The 23933-nt window shown below is 41.8% G+C and overlaps 1 protein-coding gene across 2 annotated transcripts in view; it reads left to right on the top strand.

Annotated features, from left to right (window-relative positions):
• The first annotated feature begins 1273 nt into the window (after positions 1-1273).
• The window catches only part of FABP12 (fatty acid binding protein 12), a 29223-nt gene continuing 6563 nt past the window's right edge, over positions 1274-23933 (top strand). The window contains exons 1-3 of one of the 2 annotated variants that reach the window (XM_070221391.1): positions 1274-1480; positions 21635-21801; positions 22427-22514. In XM_070221391.1, the coding sequence (XP_070077492.1) occupies positions 22442-22514 (73 nt within the window). In that variant the 5' untranslated portion in view covers positions 1274-1480; positions 21635-21801; positions 22427-22441. Of the gene's footprint in view, positions 1481-20087; positions 20213-21634; positions 21802-22426; positions 22515-23933 lie in introns of those variants that run through there. The other variant, XM_001490712.6, reaches the window with a different exon arrangement.

A 23933-nucleotide genomic window follows, 5' to 3' on the forward strand; every position in this document is an offset into this window, starting at 1 on the left:
GGATGTGGCTGGGCTTAGTGCCCGAAGCTGGTAAATCGTCAGGGAAGCACAGTTGGTTGCTTTACCAGCCCCTGAACGGGTAGAAAGTGCCCCCCGGAAAAAATGATGTTCCACCTTATTACTGAGAGATGAGCATAAGATTGGATTTCAGCATCATAATGGGAAGAGGGTGGGCTTTGAGATCAGAAAGGCCTGAGTTCAAATCCTGATTCTGCCATTGACGTACTGTGTACCCTTAGGAAAACTGACCCAAATCTCTGCTTCTTGGTTTCTCTACTTTACGTTTCTTGTGAGGACTGAAATAGCATTGTATATGCACGGTACGTAGGATAGTGCTTTGCACACGATAGGCCTTCAAAAATGGACTCGATTGTTACTGTCATATCTGGTGGGAGAATACAGTCAGTCCTGTCTGGATAATCCGGCACTCCCTTGCCTTATCTTTGCTGTTCTCCGTGAGCTTAGAGAATGGCATTTGGGATACATCAGTGAACAAAACAGACAAGCAAGAAACTCACTGTGCTCCATGGAACTTAAATGGGGCATTGGTCTTTGCAATCCTTCTTAAGTTTTTCACAAGTCACAGTTTTCTTTTTTTTTTTTTTTTTTTTAAAGATTTTATTTTTTCCTTTTTCTCCCCAGAGCCCCCCGGTACACAGTTGTATATTCTTTGTTGTGGGTCCTTCTAGTTGTGGCATGTGGGACGCCGCCTCAGCGTGGTTTGATGAGCAGTGTCATGTCCGCGCCCAGGATTCGAACCAACAAAACACTGGGCCGCCTGCAGCGGAGCGCGCGAACTTAACCACTTGGCCACGGGGCCAGCCCCAAGTCACAGTTTTCTTTACCCCACTGCCACTACCCTAGTTTCAAGTATTATTCATTCTTAATTCCTTCAACAACCTTCCAACATGTCACCTGTCATCCAGCCTCCAACCCTCCCCACAGAGTAGGCTGGGTGAATTTATTAAAATCCTAATCTGATCGAGTCACTCCTCAGTTTATGTTTCTTCAACAGCTTCCAATTGCCCTAGGACGCCACCTAATTTCCTTAAAACCACACCTGTAACGACTCTTGCAATTCCCATTCATTCTTCAGGTAGTGCTTAAACATCGTTTTCTCTGGGAAGCCTTTTCTGAATCCCACAGATTGGTTCGGTGGCCCTGTGTTGCACTTCCTAGCATCCCACTTCAGACCACTCCTGGCCCTTCCCACGGATTCCTGCTAATGCTTGTTTGCTTGTCTGTGCTCCACACAGCGTTAAAGAGCTGTGTCACAGGACCCTTGACTGCCTTGTTCTGTGTTGTCTCCTAGGACCTAGCACGTGAGGGGCCCAGAGCAGACCTTCAAATATTTACGAATGAATGAATAAATCCGTACATAGATGAAGGAAAGGAACATTTGGAGGGCAGCCACCGCACGCTAGCTCAGGCCATGAGGAGAACGGCAAGTAGAAAACTTTGTGGACATAGAAATGATTTGGTGAGTTGGAAAATGCTTTTTTCCCCTCTTTTATCCAATATATTTAGAATAATCATAGGGAGAAAAAAATAATTTAGTTGTGTAATGCATTTTTATTTTGCATAATTCCTAGGACTTAAATGATAGATTAATTTCATCTGCTTTTTGAAAGAGAGTTCCCTTAACTTCGACCCCTCCTCTCAGAAATACTTTAACTTAACTTTGTGATTCCTGAATATTGGGTAGCTCCAAAAACAATAGTTAGAGAACACACCGACTGTTATGGATGGAATTGTGTCCCCCCTAACATTTACATTCTTTCTGCCAAAACAAGACCAGAAGCCGATTGTGGAACTGACCGTGAACCGTTAATATCAAATCTCAGAGTAAAGCTGAGGAAGACACTGAAAGAACCATAGTGCCAAAATACAACATAAACAACACTGTCGATGAATTTAGAGTCCACATAAAAATCAGATTTGCATTGTTAAACTTAACTGACCGAGAACCGGGAGAACCATGGACTGAAACCAGAATATTTTTAAGGAAGAATGCAAAAAGGCAATGCCTGAAGTAAAAAGAGAAGAAAAATCGAGGTGGTTGACAGAAGAAATGCTAAAAATAGTTAAGACAGGAGAGAAGCAAAAGTGAAAGGTGACAAAAAGCAGAGTTAGAATCCTGAAAGCAGTTTTTCAGCCACTGTCACGGAGAGATAAAGAGAACAAAAAAGGAAGAACAAGAGGTCTCTTCCAGAAGATTCAAGGAATCGAAGGGAAGTTTAAACCTAGATTAGGAATGCTGAACGACCAACAGGGAAGCACACCATCTGATCAGGAGAAAATAAAGGGAAAGTGGAAACATTACTGAAGATCCACACAGAAGAGACAAAAGGATGTCGGATTCCTTTGAAGAAGATTCCTATGAGGAAGAACCCCTCATTCTAGGAAATGAAGGCAAAGCCGCCCTGAAAGCACTGGGAAGAAATATGTCACCAGGGGTAGACGGGATATTGATAGAATTGTTTCAAGCCACAGAGACTGAATCTGGCAGACTCCTAAGACGAATAAGCCAACAAATATGGAAAACAGAACAATGGCCTATGGACTGGAAACACTCAATATACATCCCAGTCCCCAAGGAAGGAGCGGCCAAGGAGTGTAGTAACAATAGGACATTGCTCCGATTTTCCATACAAGTAAGGTGGTGCTCAGGATGCTGCAACAAAGGCTTTGACCTTATATGAAGCAAGAGATGCCTGCCCTCCAAGCTGGGTTTCGCAAAGGGAGAGGCACATGAGATCTATGTGTGATTATTCGCTGGCTGCTGAGGTGCTCCAAAGAATTTCAGGTTAGTCTATGTTTTATACGTGACAGTAAAGCCTTTGACTGTGTGAATCATGAAAAGCTGTAGGCTGCTCTCAAAGAAACGGGTGTGGCTTAGCACCCGACTGTCCTGATGCGTAACGTGTCTTGTGGACAAGAAGCCCCTGTCAGGACAGAATATGCAGAGACAGATAGTTTCCTATAGGCAAAGATGTCAGACAAGGTGCATTTTTATCTCCCTCTCTGTTTAATCTGTACGCAGAACATATCATGAAAAACTGGGCTGGACTCAGATGAAGGAGGTGTGAAAATTGTCAACAATTTCAACAAGAAATGTCAACAATCTATGATATACAGATGACACCATCTCACTAGCAGAAACCAGCAATGACTTGAAGCAACTTCTAATGAGAGTGAAAGAAGAGCAAGCCAAAGCGGGACTGCATTTGAACATTAAGAAGACAAAAATCATGACTACAAAAGAATTACACAACTTTAACGTAGACAATGAAGACATTGAAATTGTTAAAGATGTTGTTTCCTTTGGTTTAGTCATCAATTTAAATGAAGACTGCAGCTGAGAAATCAAGAGAAGACTGAGACTCGGAATGGCAACAATGAAAGAATTAGGAAAGATCATCAAGTGTAAGGAAGTGTCATTAGAGACCAAGGCCAAGGTTATCCACAACCCTGTATTCCCCATTACTATGTACAGGTGCAAAAGCTGGACAGTGAATAAGGCTGACAGGAAAAAAGTGGATTCATTTGAAACATGGTGTTGGAGGAGAACTCTATGGATACCCTGGATTGCCAGAAAGACAAACAAGTGGGTCCCGGAGCAAATTAGGCCTTCTTCCAATGGCATTAGGAACACAAGATGTGTGTGAGCAGAAGTCTTTGAAAATCAAGTTAGAAATGGACATTATAAAACTCCTAGTGTTCTGCATTTGAATCCTTTGAAGTCTAACTTGATTTGTTTTGTTTCTTAAAACTCCTAGCTATTTTTCATGGTTACTACATCAAGAGAGGACAGATTCAACATCTCAGCAAATGACACTGGGTTTGGTATCTGTGTCAAAGATTTGAAATCCATAGCCTCATTTTCGTTACTACCTCACCTCTTCCTCCACCTCACCCCTGTGATATATTGGTGATTTCTTGGCATAGCAACAAAGAAAATTCACAGTTTAGCAAGCTTTTTAATCCTTCTCTGGCAAGTTATGTATTTCTGTATAGCTGCTCCTCTTTCTGTGGTGTTAGTCTAAAGAGAAAAGGAGAAAAGGGATTAACTCACACTCTATGCTAGTGTTTGTTCTGTTGGTGATGCCAAAGGCAAAACGTGTCTTCTGAAGGCTTACCTCATTTATCTGAAAACTGATATGGTCCTATTATAGGCTTTTAATTAATACTGGCCCTGGGGCTGGCCTGGTGTTGCAGCGGTTAAGTATACACATTCTGCTTTGGCTGGCAGCCCAGGATTCACTGATTCAGATCCTGGGTGCAGACATGGCACCACTTGACAAGCCATGCTGTGGCAGGCGTCTCACGTATAAAGTAGAGGAAGATGGGCGTGGACATTAGCTCAGGGCCAGTCTTTCTCAGCAAAAAGAGAAGGATTGGCAGCGGATGTTAGCTCAGGGCCAGTCTTCCTCAGCAAAAAGAGGAGGATTGGCAGCAGATGTTAGCTCAGGGCTAATCTTCCTCAAAAAAAAACAAAAAAAACAAAAAAAAAACTACTGGCCCTGATATCAGTTCCCCTACATTAAACCCAGCATATATGGGGTTAAAACCAAAAGCACTCTTGCCCTTCCCCTGCATCTTTAGTTATACTCATATGTAGATATCTGTTTCTTCAAACTTTGGCTCCCTGAGCTTTACAACCAAATAGAAGTTACAAACTGTTAAAGTGCATGTGGCCTCACTCTGGGCTCACACTAAAGTTGTGGCTAATCACAGGCCTTTGAAGTTATCACAGAGAAATTGATGTCCAGGGTATATCAAGAAGCTGAAGCTTCCCAGACCCCAACTCGTTGGCTTCCTGGCACCAGAATCCACCATCCTTCACAGAGGCAGACAACCAAGAATATCCACATATGGATTCCCTTATCTCACCACCTCTCCCTCCCTGCAAACAGCCTCACAAGGCCACATGCAGCCTGGTGGAAAAGTGCTGACCAGCAAGGTCACAGGCTTCCCCCTCACTACAGGCAGCCACATTCCTGGCAAAGTTTTAAAACCCCTGCCAGCTTCTTAACAGGGAGCCACCAGGTCTTAATGTGCTAGCCTGCTGCATGGCCCCTTTTCCTGGCAAAGAAAATAAAAACTGGTTTTTTTTTTCCTTTTCACCCAAAACTCTGTTCTCATTATTTGGATTGGCACGAAGTTCAGAGACTGAACTTTCAGTAACAGTCTCAATGAGATAAAGATCAAGCTCTTTAGCTTGCTCATCAAGGCCTTCCTTCAATGCATTCCAGCATCTTTCCAAGTTCTCCTTCTGTATGAGTCAGGGTTCTCTAGAGAAGTGAACCAACAAGATGTGTGTATGTGTGTATGCATGTATGTATGTATTTACCATCCATCGGTCTATTAAGAGATTTAAGGAATTGGCTGACATAACCGTGGAGACTTGGTAAGTCCAACATCTGCAGGGTAGGCAGCAGGCTGAGACCCAGGGAAGAGCAGCAGTCAAGTCTCAAAGGCCGTCTGTTGGTGGAATTTCTTCTTGTGTGGAGAAGGTCAGTCTTTGTTCTACTCAGGCCTTCCACCAATTGGATGAGGCCCACTCACATTATCTGCTTTACTCGAAGTCCACCAATAAATGTTAATCTCATTCCTAAAACACCTTCGCAGAAACATCCAGAATAATGGTTGACCAAATATCTGGGCACTGTGGCTCAGCCATGTTGATGCATACAATGAACCATGGTGCTGTCTATTTCAATTCTGTAGATTTCCTTGACATTGTCACTCCCCTCTGTAAATATCATACTCTTTCTAGACTTTCTTTGCCCCCCAGGATCAACCACTTTTTCACCTGCCAACAATGTCTTCCAAATTCCCACTCTCTAACTGCCTCACACAGTCTCTCCTCTGTGTGTGCACACCCTGTGTGTCTCTTTGTATGTCCAAATTTCCTCTTTTTATAAAGAAACCAGTCAGATTGGATTAGGGTCCACCCTAATGACCTCATTCTAACTCAATTACCTCATTAAAGGCTCCGTCTTTAAATACAGTTGCATTCTGAGGTACTGGGGGTTAGTTTCAACATACGAATTTTGGGGGAGCATAATTCAGCCCATGACACCATCCCAATGCTAAAAGTAATTTTTCTGTTTGTGAATTCTAATATTTTAAATATATACACACAATTTCCTTATGCATTACCTTAAGATTGTTTTCCAAATATACTATATTTGTGTGCATTTCTCTCTAACTTTGCGGCAGTGTAAGTTTTCTGAGGGTGGTAACCTTGTATACAGCACAAGCTAATAATTGAAAAGATTCCCAATCCTGGATGCACTTTAGAATCGCTTGGTAAACTTTAAAAAATCCTTAATCTCGGGCTTAACTTCCAGAGATGCTGACTTGATCACCAGGAGTGGACACTAGCACTGGTATGTTTTGGAAGCTCTCCAGGTGATTCTAGCATGTTCTCGACCAGGGTCGAGAACCCCAGTTATAGTAGAAAGAGAAGAGAGGGGAAGACCTTTGTCCATTTGTATCATGGTGTATCTCAGGGCAGTACCAGACACATGGTAAGTGGCCAATAAGTATTTGATGGAATGAATCTTGTTTTCACCATTTTTTAGCTGTTTGAGCTCTGTGAAAGTTCTCTCACTTTTCTAAACCTGTTTCCTACATTTATAAAATGGAGGTAACAATGCTTATATGGATGGGGTGGTTTTAGAGAACAAATGAGATGACAAAAGATATTTGTCAGGTAGGAGATGCTCATCAAACGTTAACTCCCTTCCCTTCAAAATTTGTGTTCTTGCCCTGTTTCTGACACTAGCAGGAACTCTGTGAGCACAGTAACAAAGTGCGCATGAAATGTGTGTTGAGTAAATGAATGAGATATAGAAAATTAAGCAATAGATACAGTATTGAGTGATATGAACTGGGCCTAAAAAGTGATAATGTCTCATTTTAATTGCTGACCTTGCGGATTCCACGACCTCACTCTGGGGCAGAGATAAGACAGTAAGTGTTATCCCAGGATATGTTGCAATTATTTATGCTATAATATTTCTGCCAGTACCTGCTGAATGAAAAGAGAAGCAGTTATAATTTACGCACATTCTCTCTCATTAAAATGTATGTGTGGTAATTATGAAACTGGAATGTGATCAAATGAACTCATCTGGTCCCAAGCTCTACTTGCAATTACACAGTTGATTTTCGTTGAATCCCAGAGACATTAAAAGTCAGTGCATAGTGCTAAGGCTAAATGGGGGAGGGGAGAAATGAGGGAAGGAAGAGAGAAACACGTTTTTGAATTGTCTCCTAAGTTGTCTACGTTGTGTATATGCGTGTGTACATGTGTGTGTACACACACGTGCTTTGGTAACATGCTCTTCCACGTTCATGATGTTAAATTAAGCCTGGTCCATGTGTCAGGACTTGGTGAGCTGGCAAACGACTACTCCTACTTATAAATTGTAGCAAATCGTTCAACTTCTGCTTCTTTTCTCTCTAGATCTGCAGCCTGGGAATTCTGATTTTTTTCCCCCCTTTCTTCACGTTACTCAGAAAATAAACATAAAGGGAACAAGTGAGTTTTTGCAAATAACCCTTGTAAATCTGTTTGAACAAGTAAAAATAGCCTGAGGAAAAATGCTTCTCCTCCAAGGGCCTAGTGTCAAAAGAGAAATCTGTGTGTTCCGTGACTCAAGGAGGGCATGCGAAGACAGGCAGCTGTCTGTGTTGGACTGATCCGATTCAATAATAGCTAAAATGGAAAAACATAAAGCACAGACAACAAAATATGTAAAGCTTACTTGCTGACATTTGCACACAGAAGTCTGCTTGATGGAAAATGGTAAGGAAAATCTGCATGCAGTTCCGCCATATACCCTAGACCTTAAATTTTAGTCTTACTGTGGAATTTGCTTCGATACGTTAACTAAGAGCTCTTTCTGTGTGGAGAATTATTTTTTCTGGATTATTTTGACATTTTATTTAAAATTCCCACGGTGTAGAAGTTACTCTAGTTCACTGGAAGAGGTTTTTTTCCACACCTTTAGTCTATGTACAGGACCTGTTCATTTTGAACACCTCAAATGCGCCTTTCAAACTAGACTCATTACAGGTGTAAAAACTACTTATTCCAAACACTTGGGGCTTGGAATCAGAAACATCTGGTTTCAGACGTGTATCAGTGCTGAGAAAGATAACATGAGGGATACGCCGTGTATTATGGGGGCAACACCCATAACGAAATACAGTATTTCTTCAGCAAAATGCGCTTATTCACTCTAAAGAAGATACATACAGATTACAAATGGCCTCACGTTGATGCAGGTCAGGCTTGCCACCAAGCGAGCTGCACCAAACTTGCTTTTTAACTGTTAGCTTTGTAGAGCTGTTTAGATCTGACGTCTGCGGAACGGATGGTGAACTCTATTTCTCCAGTTCCTTTCGCAGCCGTCTCTTCTCTCAGTGTCTCCCTCTTTGTCCATTCTCCCAAGCGGACAAGTCTAGCGATCACCTTTGCTTCTTGCCTCTCCTAGAGCCCCCTTCCTATACCCAGTGCGTTGTTCATTTGCACGGCTCTCCCCTGCTCGCTGCTCCTTCCCCTCTGATTTACTGCAAGAACGTTCCTTCTGACGATTCTCCCCGTTCCTAGTCCCCACCTGTGCCAAACTGTCCTTCTTTCAGATATCTTCCGAAAGCCTGTGCTCACAGTGAATGAGTCTCACCTCATAGAGCCCCAAATGATTCCTTAAATTCTATGGCAACTAGCACCCATTTCTTTTCCCACACAAGGACTGCCTTTAATTTTCCAGATCACAATCAGAGTGTGACACAAAGGTAAAGACCAGATCTTCTACCCACAGTCCCAGCTGCTACTACACAACCTCTTGTTCGCTTTTGCCCTCGAGCTTACTCTCGAGGGTCACCCAATCTTTCACTCTTCCCTAAAGACTCCATAAGCACTTCCTGGACTCGAAGCCAGTGGTCACGAAACTTCTTCCTGAAATTAGCTACCCCCTCCCCTTTTCTTTTGGCCAGAGTTTCCACTTAGCAAACTCTTTGATCCTGTAGAAAATTACTTTTCCCTCTCACTGGGCTTTCATGATACTTTGAACATTTTTCTGTTGTAGCCCTTAAATAGTGCCTTGCAATTATTTTGATTATATGCTCTCCTCCCCACTGGGCTTCATGACAGTGGGGATTGGGTCTTATTCATCTCTATATTTACACTAAAGGAAGAGAGTGCCAAATGCATTTGGAAAAAAGTGTGTTATACAAAATTAAACAGATCTTTTTTCTTTCTTTTAAGCGCAGGACTTCTCATTTCCCAACCCATGCAGAGAGACCCTTTCCATTATAGTTCTCACAATTTTCTGGCCTTCTCCCTATAGCAGGTTGAATGGTAGCCCCCCAAGAGATATGTCCACATCCTAATTCCTGGAGTCTGGCAATGTGGTATTACTTGGAAAAAGGGTTTTGCACATGTAGTTAAGGATCTCCAGATAAGATCATCCTAGATTTCCAAGGTGGGCTCTAGAGCCAATGACAAACTTCCTTATAAGAGATAGAAGAGGAAAAGACACACACACACAGGTGAGAAGGTCATGCAAAGACAGAGGCAGAGACTGGAGTAGGGCAGCCATGGCCAGGGAACACCTAGAGCCACCCAGCGCTTGAAGAACAGGGAAGCGTTCTCTGCTAGAGCCTGTGGAGGGAACCCGTTGCTCCTGACACCTTGACATCAGACTTCTGGCTCCAGAACTGTCAGAGAATAAATTTTTGTTGTTATAAACCACCTAATTTGTGGTGTGTCGTTACAGCAGACCTAGGAAACGAATACCCTCCCCCTTTCTCAGTCACCCTGCTGTTTGTTTTTTATTTGCTAGTTTTCACACAGCTCTATGCCTGTCCCTCTTGCTTTACACTCTAATCTAGAGTGATATCGTTCACTCCAGATCACTAAGTCTTTTTTTCTGATCCAGATCTTCATTTCCTCTCCTCCAGGTCTGCATACTCAACTTCCTATTGCACACTTTGAACTGGCTATGCTACAGACACTGGCCGTCTAAATTGAACTCGTGTCTCCTTGTTCCTACCACGCTGCTGCCTTTCCTGTGGGCACTATTTCTTGCACGGTAGCAGCATCAGGAAGTCACTTTAGACGATTTTCTGACCTTAACTCCCATCTCTTCTCAGTCTCACAAGTCCTTGCTGAGTGTACTTTACATTTTTTTTAGCTTTCTTGTGTTATTATTACCCATGCTGTATTGTATTGTTATTTATACATAACGTTAAATTTACCATCTTGAACATTTTTAAGTGTACAGTTCCATAGCGGTCAGTATATTCGCATTGTTTTGCAATGCATCTCTAGAACCTGTTCCTCTTGCAACATTGAAACTCTACGCCAACCTCCCCCAACCCTGGAACTCCCTCCTCTCTCCTTTCAGCCCTTGGCAACCACCTTTTTACCTTGTTTCTATGATTTCGACTACTTTTGATCCTTCATATGAGTAGAATCATACAGTCTTTGTCGTTTTGTGCTGTATGTTTTAAATAGAATTTATTCTTTTAATTACAGGAAAATTTCAGACAAATTGAAATTATAGAGAAGTAGGAAGAAAGAAAAAATTAACTTTCCCTTGGTCCCATCATCTAACACACTCACCATTAACCTAGCGCATTTAATTCCAGTCATTTTATTATGTAATTTTTTTCACATTTTTGATCAGGGTGTATATAATATATATGCCCATAGAACAATGAATGAGGAAATTTCACTGCTTTTCAAAATTGTTGGTGTTTGTTTTTAGACACCCCTGAAACATAATTCCTTATCTGTTACCAACAATCCCCTAAATTAATTTCAAAATAGTATTTGCTTTTCATCTTCACTTGGACTTGAACCAGAGGCCAGACACTAAACTCATTTCCTCCCTTATGTTCCTTCCCAGCGGAGCCATCATCATTAAAATAGCGTGAGATGATGTATTCCCTTATGGCAGCTACTCCACATTGCCCGAACCTGCCAAAGAATTATCATATGCAATTGTTCCTGGAATGTCATCATTCACTTTAGATTTCACAGTTGATATTAATATGAGGAGGATAAATTACTCACATACTGCCTAGCCTACAGCAAATTAGTTTTATAACATACACTTACGATCACAAAGCCGAGGATCTAAACGCTCTGCCTTCCGTGACAATGTTTTTCATTACCATATATTTCATCGCAATTTTTAAACTCTAAAATGTCAAAATTTTAAACTTGAATATCTTAATTGGAGATGATGTTACATCATTTATTCCATAAGCTTTTTGATAGAATAGTGGACTTTCTTCCTACAGTTGACACTGAAGTCAACCCTGTCCATGTTTGGGTGCGGTTTGCCCTCTCCACTGCAGCCTGGGTGAGTGACATCAGGTGGCCTGGCTTCCTTCCTCCCCACCTCTTCTGTTTCCCCAGTTGTACAAGGAGTCACTGATGTTATAACAGATGATAATATCTTGTCTATCTGATCAAAATGTGGGGACATCTCTTTCAGTTCATCAGCATCAAGATTAGAGTTGTTCAAAAGTGGAGACTAAACGAAATAAGACTCACAAAGGTTAGAAATGGGTGCGTTTATGGAGTATGGAGTGTGTTGGCTCAAAGGCACGTTTCCGGGTCACTGCAACTTGACCACATTAAGTTCTCCCAGAGAGTTGTATTTGGGTCGCCCATGACCTACCTACCACCTGTAGACTTGTGGGACATCCCGTCCCATTCAGCGTTCTTTCATGGCTCAGAGAGGTGTGGAATCCTACAAACTTCTCCCCACACCTCACTTACCAGCTTGGTTCTGACATTCAGATCATTGCAGGGGTGCCTCAGCTGCTCTCAAATCATTTGGGTGTTGGTGCAACTCTTCCCTGAAAAATCTGTGTGCCATGGTCCAATTCAGATCGTGTTTCCTGAGGAGGACACTGGTCAAGATGCCCCAAGGTGAGTGCCCAGTGGTTCCCTACAAAAAGCAAGAAGTCCGGGTCTCCCTTATGGCAGACTGGGCCCGGCATGTTTTCAAGGAGTAATTTCTCCTGAATTTTAATGTTCAGCAATTCGCTTCAATCCTTTTCCCCAAAAGACGGTCAGTGCCAAGAGGTCCAGGGGAAACATCCGTTTTCAATAATCTGGCTGGATTTTCTAATACCCCATCAAGAAACTGTCTTTATAGAATCGGTAGATACTTGTTTCTGAGACTTCGATGACACAAAAGTAAAACATCTGGCCCAGAGAAAATTGTTTACCTTTCTAGTTTTATTCCCAGGCCTCTGGTGGCTCCTAGCCATTACCTCTGATGGTAGATCTTGTTGAAACTGTTTTCTTTTGTAAACACTGGGGCCTCTGGAAGTCCTGCCCTTTTTGTTGAGCCATTTGATGGAGAAGCAAGTTCTGCACCTGTCATCCTATCTCTAGATATTTCCAGGCGTGGTTGAATCTGGCAAATAGAGCACAACAGCTGAGTTTATAGTGACAATACGTGGAAATCCTAGCTCTAATCAGCATGGGAGGTGCACGGAACAGCGTGACAGAAGGCTTTTAGGAGGCAGCATTTAAAATACAAGGCAGGTTGGCTCTCAGCAAAAGTGGAGTCTGTGGCAGGTAGCAGGGTCCCAGGCGCAGAGTTAGGGCTCAAAGGCAAGACTCCCTTCTTCTAAGGAAGAAAATATCTCACAAACACAAGATTGAGTCTGAGTCTTTTCGGAGGTGTTACCGTGTAAGGTCTGAGCCCTAAGAGTGGCACAGAAAGTTAGCCATCTGGATTAGGTTGAAGACTGAGCCTGAGGTCTTAAGAAGCAGGCAGATGCTATAAAATAAAAACTGGCATATGTTTCAGGCCTAGACAATGAGCTCATGCTATATCCCGGGCTCTTGGTCAAGAGCAGGGTTTTTCAAATTTTATTGTACATTAAATGATTCACCTGAGGATCTTTCGAAAAATGTAGATTCTGATTCAGCAAATCCGGCATGGGTTCTGATCATCGGCATTTCTAAAGGCTTTCAGGTGGCACAGATGCTACCGATCTGTGGACTGCACTTCTTTTTGTCTTATTTTTTGTTTTCTTATTTATATGATTTTTTAAATTTTTTTAAATTTTAGATTTATAGTGAAATTGCAAATATAGGACAGAGAGTTCCCATATACTGTTGGTGCTGCTTTCCCTAATGTTGACATCTTACATGACGGTGTACATTTGTAGACTAAGAAATGAATGCTGGTACAATACAGGTAACTAAGCTATGGACTTTCTTCAGATTTCTCCAGTTTTTCCACTAATGTCCTTTTTCATTCTAGGATCCAATTCAGGATCCCGTGTTGCATTTAGTTGTCTCCTTAGTTTCCTCCAATCTGTGACAGTCTCAGTTTTTCCTTCTTGTTCAAGACCTTGACAGTTTTTTGTGTTTTTTTTGTTTGTTTGTTTGAGGAAGATTAGCCCTGAGCTAACATCTGCTGCCAGTCCTCCTCTTTTTGCTGAGGAAGACTGGCCCTGAGCTAACATCCATGCCCATCTTCCTCTATTTTATACGTGGGACGCCTACCACAGCATGGCTTGCCAAGCGGTGCCATGTCCGCACCCAGGATCTGAACCTGCAAACCCCGGGGCCGCCGAAGTGGAACGTGTGCACTTAACTGCTGCACCAACGGACCGGGCCCCAACCTTGACAGTTTTGAAGAGTATTTTGTATAATGTCCCTCAATTTTATCTTCACATGTCTGATGTTTCTTTACGATTAGATTTGGGTTTGAGTGTTTGGCAAGAAGACCATAGAGGTGAAGTGCCTTCTCACTGAGTCGCATCGGGGGCACACGACATCGGCAGGCTTAACACAGGGCATTTTGAACTTGATCACGTGGTTAAGGTGATGTCCACCGGGTTTCTAAAATTACTATTTTTCACCTTCCACGCTCTATTCTTTCAAAGTGAGTCTAAGTGGGGCAAGGGTTCCTACATTTGAGCACACAAAAGAATCACCTGGAGGGCTTGTTAAAAGAGAGCACAAGGTCCCTTTCCCAGAGCTTCTGCTTCAGCAAGCCTGGGATGGGGCCCAAGAATTTGCATTTCTAACAAGGTCCCAGGTGTTGGCTATGCTGCTGATCCAGGGACCACGCTTTGAGAGCTACTAATCTAGGGCATTTGTCTTTCATTGCTGAGCCCTAGACTTGAGTAGAATCACCTGGGAGAAATTCTAAAAATTTGTATTGCCGGGTCTGGTCCCTGGCAATCCCAAGGGAAAAAGTCTAAGGGTGGCACACACGAGTTGGCATTTTTACAAATGCAAGTCAAGCTTGGGAACCAGTTGGGTGAATGCTACTTTGCAATAATCTGGTGAATGCATAACTGCAGCCTGGGGACAATGCTAAGGCAGCAGGTGGGGTTCAAACAGCTCCAGCTGTGGGAAAAGAAGGGCAGGGGAGCCTGGGAACGCAGCGGGGTCTGAATCATAGGCCTTCAGCCTGCCTGGCCCTGACCTTGCTGTCTTTATTCATCCCTCCAGGAAGTCCCTCTGTTATTTTGATTTGTCTGAATCACAGGCTTGCTTGGAAGCAGACAGCACTTAACCCAAGGCCAGCTCAAAGTGAGCAGTCTGCTGAAATTCTGAAACAGAGCAAAGCACAGTATAGGACTATTTACCAGCATCAAGGAATTTATTTCATTGTCCAAATCTTAAAACCTTTAATATTCACCCAAAAGAAGTTGTATGATTCTGAATATTTCAAAAGAAAACTGATGGGGGGGGTGGAGTGGGGAGAAGATAAAAAAGTAGAGAAATAAGGAAAGTGTTTTTCTTACATGAACTTCAGAAAAAAATTTTAATTTAAATAATTTTATTATATAATTATACTATTGTTTACTATTATTATTCAGCCTTTTATTCTATTATTGTGATTACTTATTATTTATAGAAGTTATCTCTATCTTTGGTAAATATGATGATAACTTTTAACTGATCAAAAAATCCAGTGAAATAAAGACAGTTTCTAATAAGTTTAAATGCTATTTTGCCCAATGAAATAAACTTCTTATTTTATAGTGGCCTAAGATTTTTAAAAATTAGTTTCTCCCTTTATCAGTTTCCTAGGGCGGCCATAACAAATTGTCACTACTTGCCGGCTTAGAGAGAACTTTATTCCCTTACAGTTTGGAAGGCCAGGAGTGTGAAATCGAGGTGTTGGCAGCCTACCAGAGGCTCTGGAGAAGATTCGATTCCATGCCTCTCTCTAGCTTCTGGTGGCTCCCGGCAGTATTTGGTATTCCTTGGCTTATCAGAGCCGATCAATTTCTGCCTTGGTTGGTCTTCACGTGGCCTTTTCCTGTGTCTCTGTGTCTCAAATTTCTTTCTCGTTCTCATATGAGGACATGTGTCATTGGATGTCCAGTGAAATCCAGGACTATCTCATCTTGAAAACCTTAATTACATCTGCAAAGGCCCTATTTCTAATTTATTTATTTATTTTATTGCAGTAACATTGGACTATAACATTATATAGCTTTCGGATGTACGTTGTAGTATATTTCGAATTCTGTGTAGATTACATCATGTTCACCACCCAAAAATTAATTATAGTCCATCCCCTCACATGTGAGCCTAACACCCCTTTGGCCCTTCCCCTTATCCCCTTCTCCTATGGTAACCACCAATCCAATCTCCGTTGCTATGTGTTTGTTTGTCATTGTTTTTATCTTCTACTTATGTGTGAGATCATACTGTATTTGACTTTCTCCCTCTGACTTATTTCACTTAGCACAATACCCTCAAGGTCCATCCATGTTGTCACAAATGGCTGGATGTCATCATTTCTTATGGCTGAGTAGTATTCCATTGTGTATATATACACCACATCTTCTTTATCCATTCATCCCTTGATGGGCACCTAGATTGCTTCCAAGTCTTGGCTATTGTGAATAATACTGCAATGAACATATGGGTGCAAAAGGCCCTATTTCCAAATAAGGTCATATTCACAAATAGTAGGGGTTAGGACTTGGACATATCTTCTTGGGGAACACAATTCAAACCACTACCCTTCCCAATCCTACTGAAAAATATTGACCAAGTGTGTGAAGAATATTGGCGAGGAGCAGTGCCGGGTGATTGCTTGCTTGGGTGTCCATGTGCCTCATTCCAGTTGGTCGGTTCCAGCTTCCCATCTGCTGCTCACTTCCAGCTGCTCATTTCAACTGTAGGGGCAGTGCAGAAACACCCTGAGTCTCTCGAAAGGCCTAGTTGCCAGCCTTTTTCCATTGTCCCTGACCAGGGCCCTCTGAGGGTGACCATGGAGGGCTGTCTTCTTCCCACGTTCACTAACACCCTACAAAACCCAAGCAATATAAGAGGAGAACCATGCAACTCTTTAGATCACTTTTTCTGTTTGCCACAACACCTGAAGTTTGTAATGGGCTTTCCCTATTTTTAATAAATTTTCCTTTAAAAAGTCATTAAAGATATTTTTCATACAGCATGGTTTTAATCTAAGTGGATTAGAACTGCGTGAAAAATATAAAGGCTTAGCATCAGTAAGGTGACTAAAAGAGTGAGAGACCCAGGGCTATTTCCGAAGAAAATTTCACAGGACCAGTAGCCACGTGAGGCTAGACTCAGGAAGAAGCAGACAAAAGAACAGCTTTTTTTTTTTTTTTACCATTTCTTTCCTAGTTAATTAATCTTTTGTTCTTGTGTCTTTCTGTCTTGCAGTACTCAGAGCCATTTTTTAAACGTTTCATGTATATTTGAGTGAGAACCATCTCTCTTATGTGATTTTTATAAAATGCCAGAGCTTGGCTCCTTATATGAAATTTTCTGTTGGCGTTATCCATGACATAATTATAAAAATATCTTTTCTTGATGAAAAAGCTATGGAAAGAAAAACGTTATCCACCGCTCTTCTATCTCAAGCAAAGAAAGTCTACAAACGCAATAGTTAGGATCCTGAGTTTTAAATAATCAGACTTGAGACTCTAAAATGGGATGGGCAAACATTTTTCTGCACAGGGCCAGAGAGTAATTATTTTAGGTTTTGCAGGCCATGTGGTGTGTCTCACAACTATTCAACTCTGCTACTGCAGCATGAAAGCAGCCATAGAAAATAAGTAAAGAAATGTGTGTCTGTGATCCAGTAAAACTTTATTTACAGGTGGTGGCCTGATTTTGTACATAGGTCATAGTTTGCCAATCCCTACTCTAAAATATCAACCAGTTCTCCATGTTTCTATTATAAGGACATGTATCCATATGGAAATATTAGGGAATATAGCATAATTTCAGATTCTCTTTCATAATGTTGGAAATATTTTGGACATCTCTTTCATTAACCATTTTATACCCAGTGCCTTAGCACAGTGTCTTCTGTTTAGTAGGCACTCAAATGTTTATTTAATGAACAGCAAATGAGTAAGGCCTGAGTTGTCCTACCCTGCCAGTCTCTGCAGGTGCCCACTAAGCCTGGTCCAGCTCCAATACACTTCAAATTGCTTAGCTGAAATAATTCGAGTTCAGTATGCCAAAACACTGGAAACTCGTGTATGGTGGAGCTCTCCTCTGTAGGAAAGTTGTGAGATCTGTACTTCTGTTACGAATAAATATAGTCCCAATACTTTTCTTAGAAAGGAAACTGATACCTACGTCTATATCTATGTTATAGCTATATCAGTCAACAGTTGGCTCATTGATGGCCATGGGGATGATGAGATTCTGAACCAATAGGGGCCAGGTGGCAGCCCTTTACTTCCAGAGGCCAGGGGGTTGCAATTACCATAACAAGAGGCAGAGGTGAAGGGTAGGTAAGAGGGTTTCACCTGGAGGGAACTGTGGAGATGACTAATAGAGCATTGCATCCCTGGGGCAAAAAAGATGAATAGCCAATGAGGGTGCTGCTTAATATACACAGTCAAAAGAAGGCAAGAACGGATGAGCAGCAGGCTGAGGGTGGTCACCCCAATAGAAAGTCAGGATACTTTGCCCAGATCCCAGACCTCAGCCAGTTTTCAGATCCGGAAACTATTGACTGAGGGGGTGGCCAAGTCCACAGGAGGATGAATCTTGAAATATATGGCAAAAATATACTGTCTTGATTTCTCCCATTTTCCTCGAAAGAGACGTATGGTAATTTATTTGGGAAAATACATACTGAGGAAAGAGGAATATGGAGATATTTTGAGGGCATTGGGTCTGAATTAACATTGAAGCACAGAGTTCCAAAGCATCATGTTAGAGTGGAGGCATACAGGGGCCAAGAAATAAACAGAGTGCTGGCCAAAGTCTTGCTCTCAGTAGGTCCTGTAGGTCTGAAGACCCATCCAGTGGTCACCTCCCCAGTCCCTGAAGGTATAATTGGGATTGATAATCTTGGCTGTTAGAGTAGCCACCACCTTGAATTCTTCTCGTTCTACCAAATGAGAGCTATCTATCATGGTGAAGAAGATGAAGTGGAAGCTTCTGAAGCTGCACATCCACATTCCTGCCCCCAACCCCCCACCCCCTCGCCAGTCCTGGCTAACGTAGTGAATCAAAAAATATTGCATTTGGTGGTGGTGATGGGGAGGAATGGCGGAAATGAAGGCTACTCTAAAAGATCTTAAGATTGCATGTGGTGATGATCCATATCGTAGCTCCACCAGTCTGACCAGTGCAGAAACCAAATGAATCTTAGAGAATGACTAGAGGCCCCTGGAAACTCAAATAATTGTGATTACTGTGCTAGATGTATTATCTTTCCTAGAGCAGATTACTATGGCCTCAGGTCCATGGTTTGCAGACATGGATTTGGCATTCTTCTCTATCCCAATCAGGAAAGATCCGAAAAAGGATCAGAAACCATTTGTATTTACACGGAAGGCAATACTATACAAGTACAGTTTGTCTGGGGGCTATGTTACCTCTGCTCTCTGTCATAATAGAATCAGATGAGATCTGGGCTGTCTGGACACCCTGCACAACATTTTGTTGATCACAAGGATGAGCAAGAAGTGGCTAGCATGCTGAGGCATTGGTAGGACACATGCATTACAGGGTATGGGAGTTAAAGCTGGTAACAATTGAGGGACTTCCACTGTTGTAAAGTGTTTAGAGATCCAGTTGGGTCAAGGGCAAGTGAGGACATCTCTTCAGAAAGACAAATTGCTGCTACCAGAAAGAAGAAAACAAAATTCCTGGTAACATCCTTTGACTTATGGTGGCAGCATATTCCACATCTAGGAATGTGCTCCAGCCCATTCCTAGGGACATGAGAAGCTCCCTGTTTTGAGTGGGGCCTAGAGCAGGAAGTCAGGGCTGCAGTACAAGCAGCCCTGGGCTGGGACCATATGATCTGGCAAACCCAATGCCGTTGGAGGTGTCAGTGATGGGAAACAAGGCAGTGTGGCATATAGATGAAGCCCCAGTGGGAGCATCACCACACAGACCTCTGGAGTTTTGGAGTGAGGCCATTCCATCTGCAATAGAATATTTTTTTGTTGTTAGGAGTCTTTTTTGGTTTTTGGGTTTTTTAAAAAGACTTTACTTTTCCTTTTTCTCCCTAAAGCCCCCTGGTACATAGTTGTGTATTTTTAGTTGTGAGTCCTAGTTGTGGCACATGAGACGCCTCTTCAGCGTGGCCTGAAGAGCGGTGCCATGTCCGCACCCAGGATCAGAACCAGCAAAACCCTGGGCTGTGGAAGTGGAGCATGTGAACTTAACCACTTGGCCACAGGGCTGGCCCTGTTTTTTTTTTTTTTTTAAAGATTGGCACCTGAGCTAACATCTGTTGCCAATCTTTCCTTTTTTCTCTTTTCTTCTCCCCAGAGCCAGTACATAGTTATATATGCTAGTTGTAGGCCCTTCTGGTTTTGCTATGTGGGCTGCTGCCTCAGCATGGCTTGCTGAGTGGTGCCATGTCCACGCCCAGAATCTGAACTGGTGAAACCCTAGGCCATGACGCAGAGCATGCCAACTTAACCTCTCGGCCATGAGGTTGGACCCCTGCAATAGAATCTTATATGCTTTTTGAAAAAGAGTTCCTGGTGTGTTACTGGGGCCTACAAGAGACAGAATTCTTGATTATAGGACAATAAGTAACCACGCATCTGGAACTGTCCATTATGATCTAGGTTCTGTCAGACCCACGGAGTCATAAATTCAGGCAGGCCCAGCAGCAGTCCAACATAAGATCAAAGCCGTGTATCTGGGATCAAGACAAGTAGGACCAGCAGATATGAGGTAACTGCATGAGCAGGTGTCCCAGACCCCCTGTCACCCCCCACAGTTGTTCCAGCATCCCTCCCTCAGATCCTTCCTAGGACAATGTGGGGGTCCCATGTGACCAGCTGAAGGAGTAGGAAAGGCCTGAACATATTTTATAAGTAGATCAGCTCCATGTGAGGATGCAAGCTGAAAACGGGCAGTGGTTTAATTATACTCAGAGAGGGAGGGGGCTTGAAAAACATTGGTGAGGAAAAATCGTTTCAATGGACCAAGCTCAGAGTGGTGCACTTTTTCCTCATTTTGTGTGGAGGGAGCAGCGGCCTGAGATGAGAATGTGCTTGTAGGTGGAAGGAATACTTTGATAGGCTGCTCAGGGATCTGGAAAGAAAAAGACTGAAAAATTGGAGACAAGGCAGTTTGGTGTAGAAGACTATGGATGTCCTGAGGAGAGTGGGCACAATGTGTGAAGAGTTTTGGCTCACATATTAAGACACCAGAAAGCATACATCACAAGAAGACAGTGAACAGCCAAGGAGACACAATGACTAGGCCAGTTGACATTAGCCAGTCTTTGAGTTGACACGATGGGTGCATGAATGCAGGGACCTCAGGGGCAGAGACAGAGGCCATGCATGGGCTCTTTTTCACTGATGCCTCTGAAAGTCTAACCTGCCAGCAGCAGAGCACGACACTGAGCTCCCAATATGGCATCTCCTTCAAGGAAATGATTTTCCGCAGGTGATTTTTCTTATGTTGGGCGATCAATGTGCATCCAACATGCGAGGCAACACCATCAACAGTTTCTTGAAAAATCCTAGGAATTTTAGCATCTTCAGGGCCTAACTTCAACACCTTTAGTACCTTCAGTGGTGGGTCATTTCCTGGCTTCAGTTTCATGCCTATTCAATTGAGTATGCATAACTTTAAAAATTGTACACATTAATTAAAAAAATCTATAATGTTAAACTGCCTAACATAGGAAAGGAAAACAAACAGAAACAAATTATGGTATCTTTTCCAACCATAGTTGGGGCATTAAATCAATGGTGTATGCAAAATCACTTAGTGTCCTGTTGGGTCTATAATACTAGTTGCTCCATAAATATTCGTTGAATAATTATCAGTAAGACCACTGGCCTGGGAAAGTGCCTTGGCAGATAATTATGGATACTGGAAATTTAACATTTTAATGGGAATTGCTATAAAATGCTGTATCTCCTTTCCTGTCTTAAAAGCATTTTATAATTTCGCTTTTTCTTAATAAGTCTGTGTCAGCACATGGACATCAAGCGCTGCCTAGAATCAATGATGTTGTCCTCAGGGCTGATGGCACGTGTAAGGCTGTGTTTGTGTTTTACTTTAACCTTTGGAGTCTCCTCTTCTCTATTTGGTATATTTGCTATTGTATTTCTTGTTCTCTATTCTGATTCCTTACAGATATCAGCGGACAGCAGAGTGATACAGTCAAGATTGAAAGGAACGGAAAGTAGCCTAGATTAAGGAGGGTTTGCTAAGAAGACATTGGTGTTCTCACAGCACTGACAACTCTAGCCTCACGTGGAATTGAGCTGGCATCTGGAAAACCGCCAGGAACAAGGCTGTGGGTGTGTGTTTGTGTGTAACACAATCTCTTTCCTTCATATTTTCTCTGTTCCATTGTCTTGCTCAGTATGTACAAGCTCAAAATGGTTGTTCTAGCCCTGACTAAAGTTAACTTTAGTTCAAGCACCAAATACTACCTATGAAGTCTCCATAGTTTTTAGTTCAAGTTTTCAAGAACAAGAATATGATAAGATCTCGAAACAGGCAATAAATTCACTTTTTTGATATCACTCTTGGTCAGCAAAAAAGAAAAAGCTGGAGTACAGGGGTCCTATGGCATAAACATAGCTGCTTTGGTCCACCCCTTGTAATTGGTGTGCGTGTGTCAGTTCTTATGGAAGAAAATAGAGAGAATTTGTAATATCTAGTTTTGATCCTAAATTAGAGATGGAAAAATTATATCTAGTTCTGCTAAAAACTGCCACCTGTTTCCATTTTCATCCTGACTTACATTTGAGAGAGCTTTTCTTCTTTAGATGGTGCTAAGGGAAGATGACAGGATTAGAGTCCCTAAACTTTTCCCCTGACTTCTCTGCACTATCTACCAGGATTGTGTTAAGAACAGGTTCCAATACTCTTTCAGGGAGCACTAATATACTCATCCGTATAATGCTATTTTTCTTTAAGATCAACGTAGACAGAATGGTTGATCAGCTCCAGGGAACGTGGAAATCCATTTCTTGTGAAAATTTTGAAGAATATATGAAAGAACTAGGTGAGCCATGTTTACTTGTACATCATATCCAGTAAAAATGGGAGCTTTGACAGCACAGAACTTACTCTGCATGAAATTAGATTATTCTTAGGCCCCTCCCTTCCATTGTTCACATAGAAACAATAAATATTGATTCAGCACCTAGATATAGCTCTGTGCAAAACTAGGTCGGGATTGAGATAATCCCCGCCCTCGTGTAATTTGCCATGGATTGACATAGGTTAAACGCACGTATGCCATGTACTAAACAGCAAATGATTTTAATAAACAATCATTTTGCAAACGTGTGCTTTTGATCTTTAGAGGATCTTCAGAACACATCTTGTTTTCCAGTTTCTGATGGTTGTGGCATTCCTTGGTGTGTGGCCAATCTCTGCTCCCATTGTCATATTGCCTTCTCCTTTCTGTAGTCTAATATCTATCTTCTTCTAATAGGGAAAATTTCTTCTTATAAGGAAATTTATGATTACATGCAAGGTCCTCCTCAATAATTCAGAATAATGTCCCCATCTCAAAGTCCTTAAATTAACCATATCTGCAAAGTCCCTTTTGGCATATAAGGTGGCATTCACAGGTTCCAGAGATGAGGATCTGAATATCTTTGAAGGCCATCATCCAATCTATCATAGCTTGTCATCATGTTTCACAATATGAATTCCACAAACCATATATAGTGCTTCCCCAATTTATCTTCTCTTAGAAATTTAACTTAGGTATTACTATATGTGTAATGCTATTGCTATAGAAAATACTCCTACATGTACCATATAAAGTTGTGTGTGCAAAGATGTTCACTACAGCATTATTTATAGTAACAAAAAATGGAAGCAAACTAAATGCCTATCAATAAAGAGATGGAGACAAAAAATTTTGGAATATACACACTGTGGAATATTCAGTAGTTATGACAAAAATATATATCTATGTGTATTGATATGGAAAAGCTCCAAGAGATACAGATAAGGGGGAAAAGCAAGTTGGAAAACAATAGTTATACTAACATTTATATACTTTTTAGAAACCTATATCTATAGTGTGATAGTGGCACAAGATTGTGAATGTACTTAATGCTACTGAATTGTGTACATTAAAATGTTAAAAATAATAAACTTTATGTTATAAGTAGTTAACTACAATAAAAAACATAATAGAGAAAACAAACCCTATATGTGTGTTCATATACGAATGCAAGTGAAGAGACAAAGTTCTGGAAGAATCCATGCCTAAGTATGTTGTCTGTGTGTAAATTAGTGTATTTTTTCATGGCTTTAATCAAATTTTCAAAGGGGTCTAGGAACCAACAAGATTAATAACTACTGGACTAGAGAGACGTAACAGTCACTACGCAAAAGCTGGCCACTGATATTTTTTCTGCAAATGTAATCAATTTTAACATACAATGGTGCTACTGGCTTTAGA

Source organism: Equus caballus, chromosome 9 (assembly GCF_041296265.1).
Source record: "Equus caballus isolate H_3958 breed thoroughbred chromosome 9, TB-T2T, whole genome shotgun sequence".
Classification (NCBI taxonomy): Eukaryota; Metazoa; Chordata; class Mammalia; order Perissodactyla; family Equidae; genus Equus; species Equus caballus.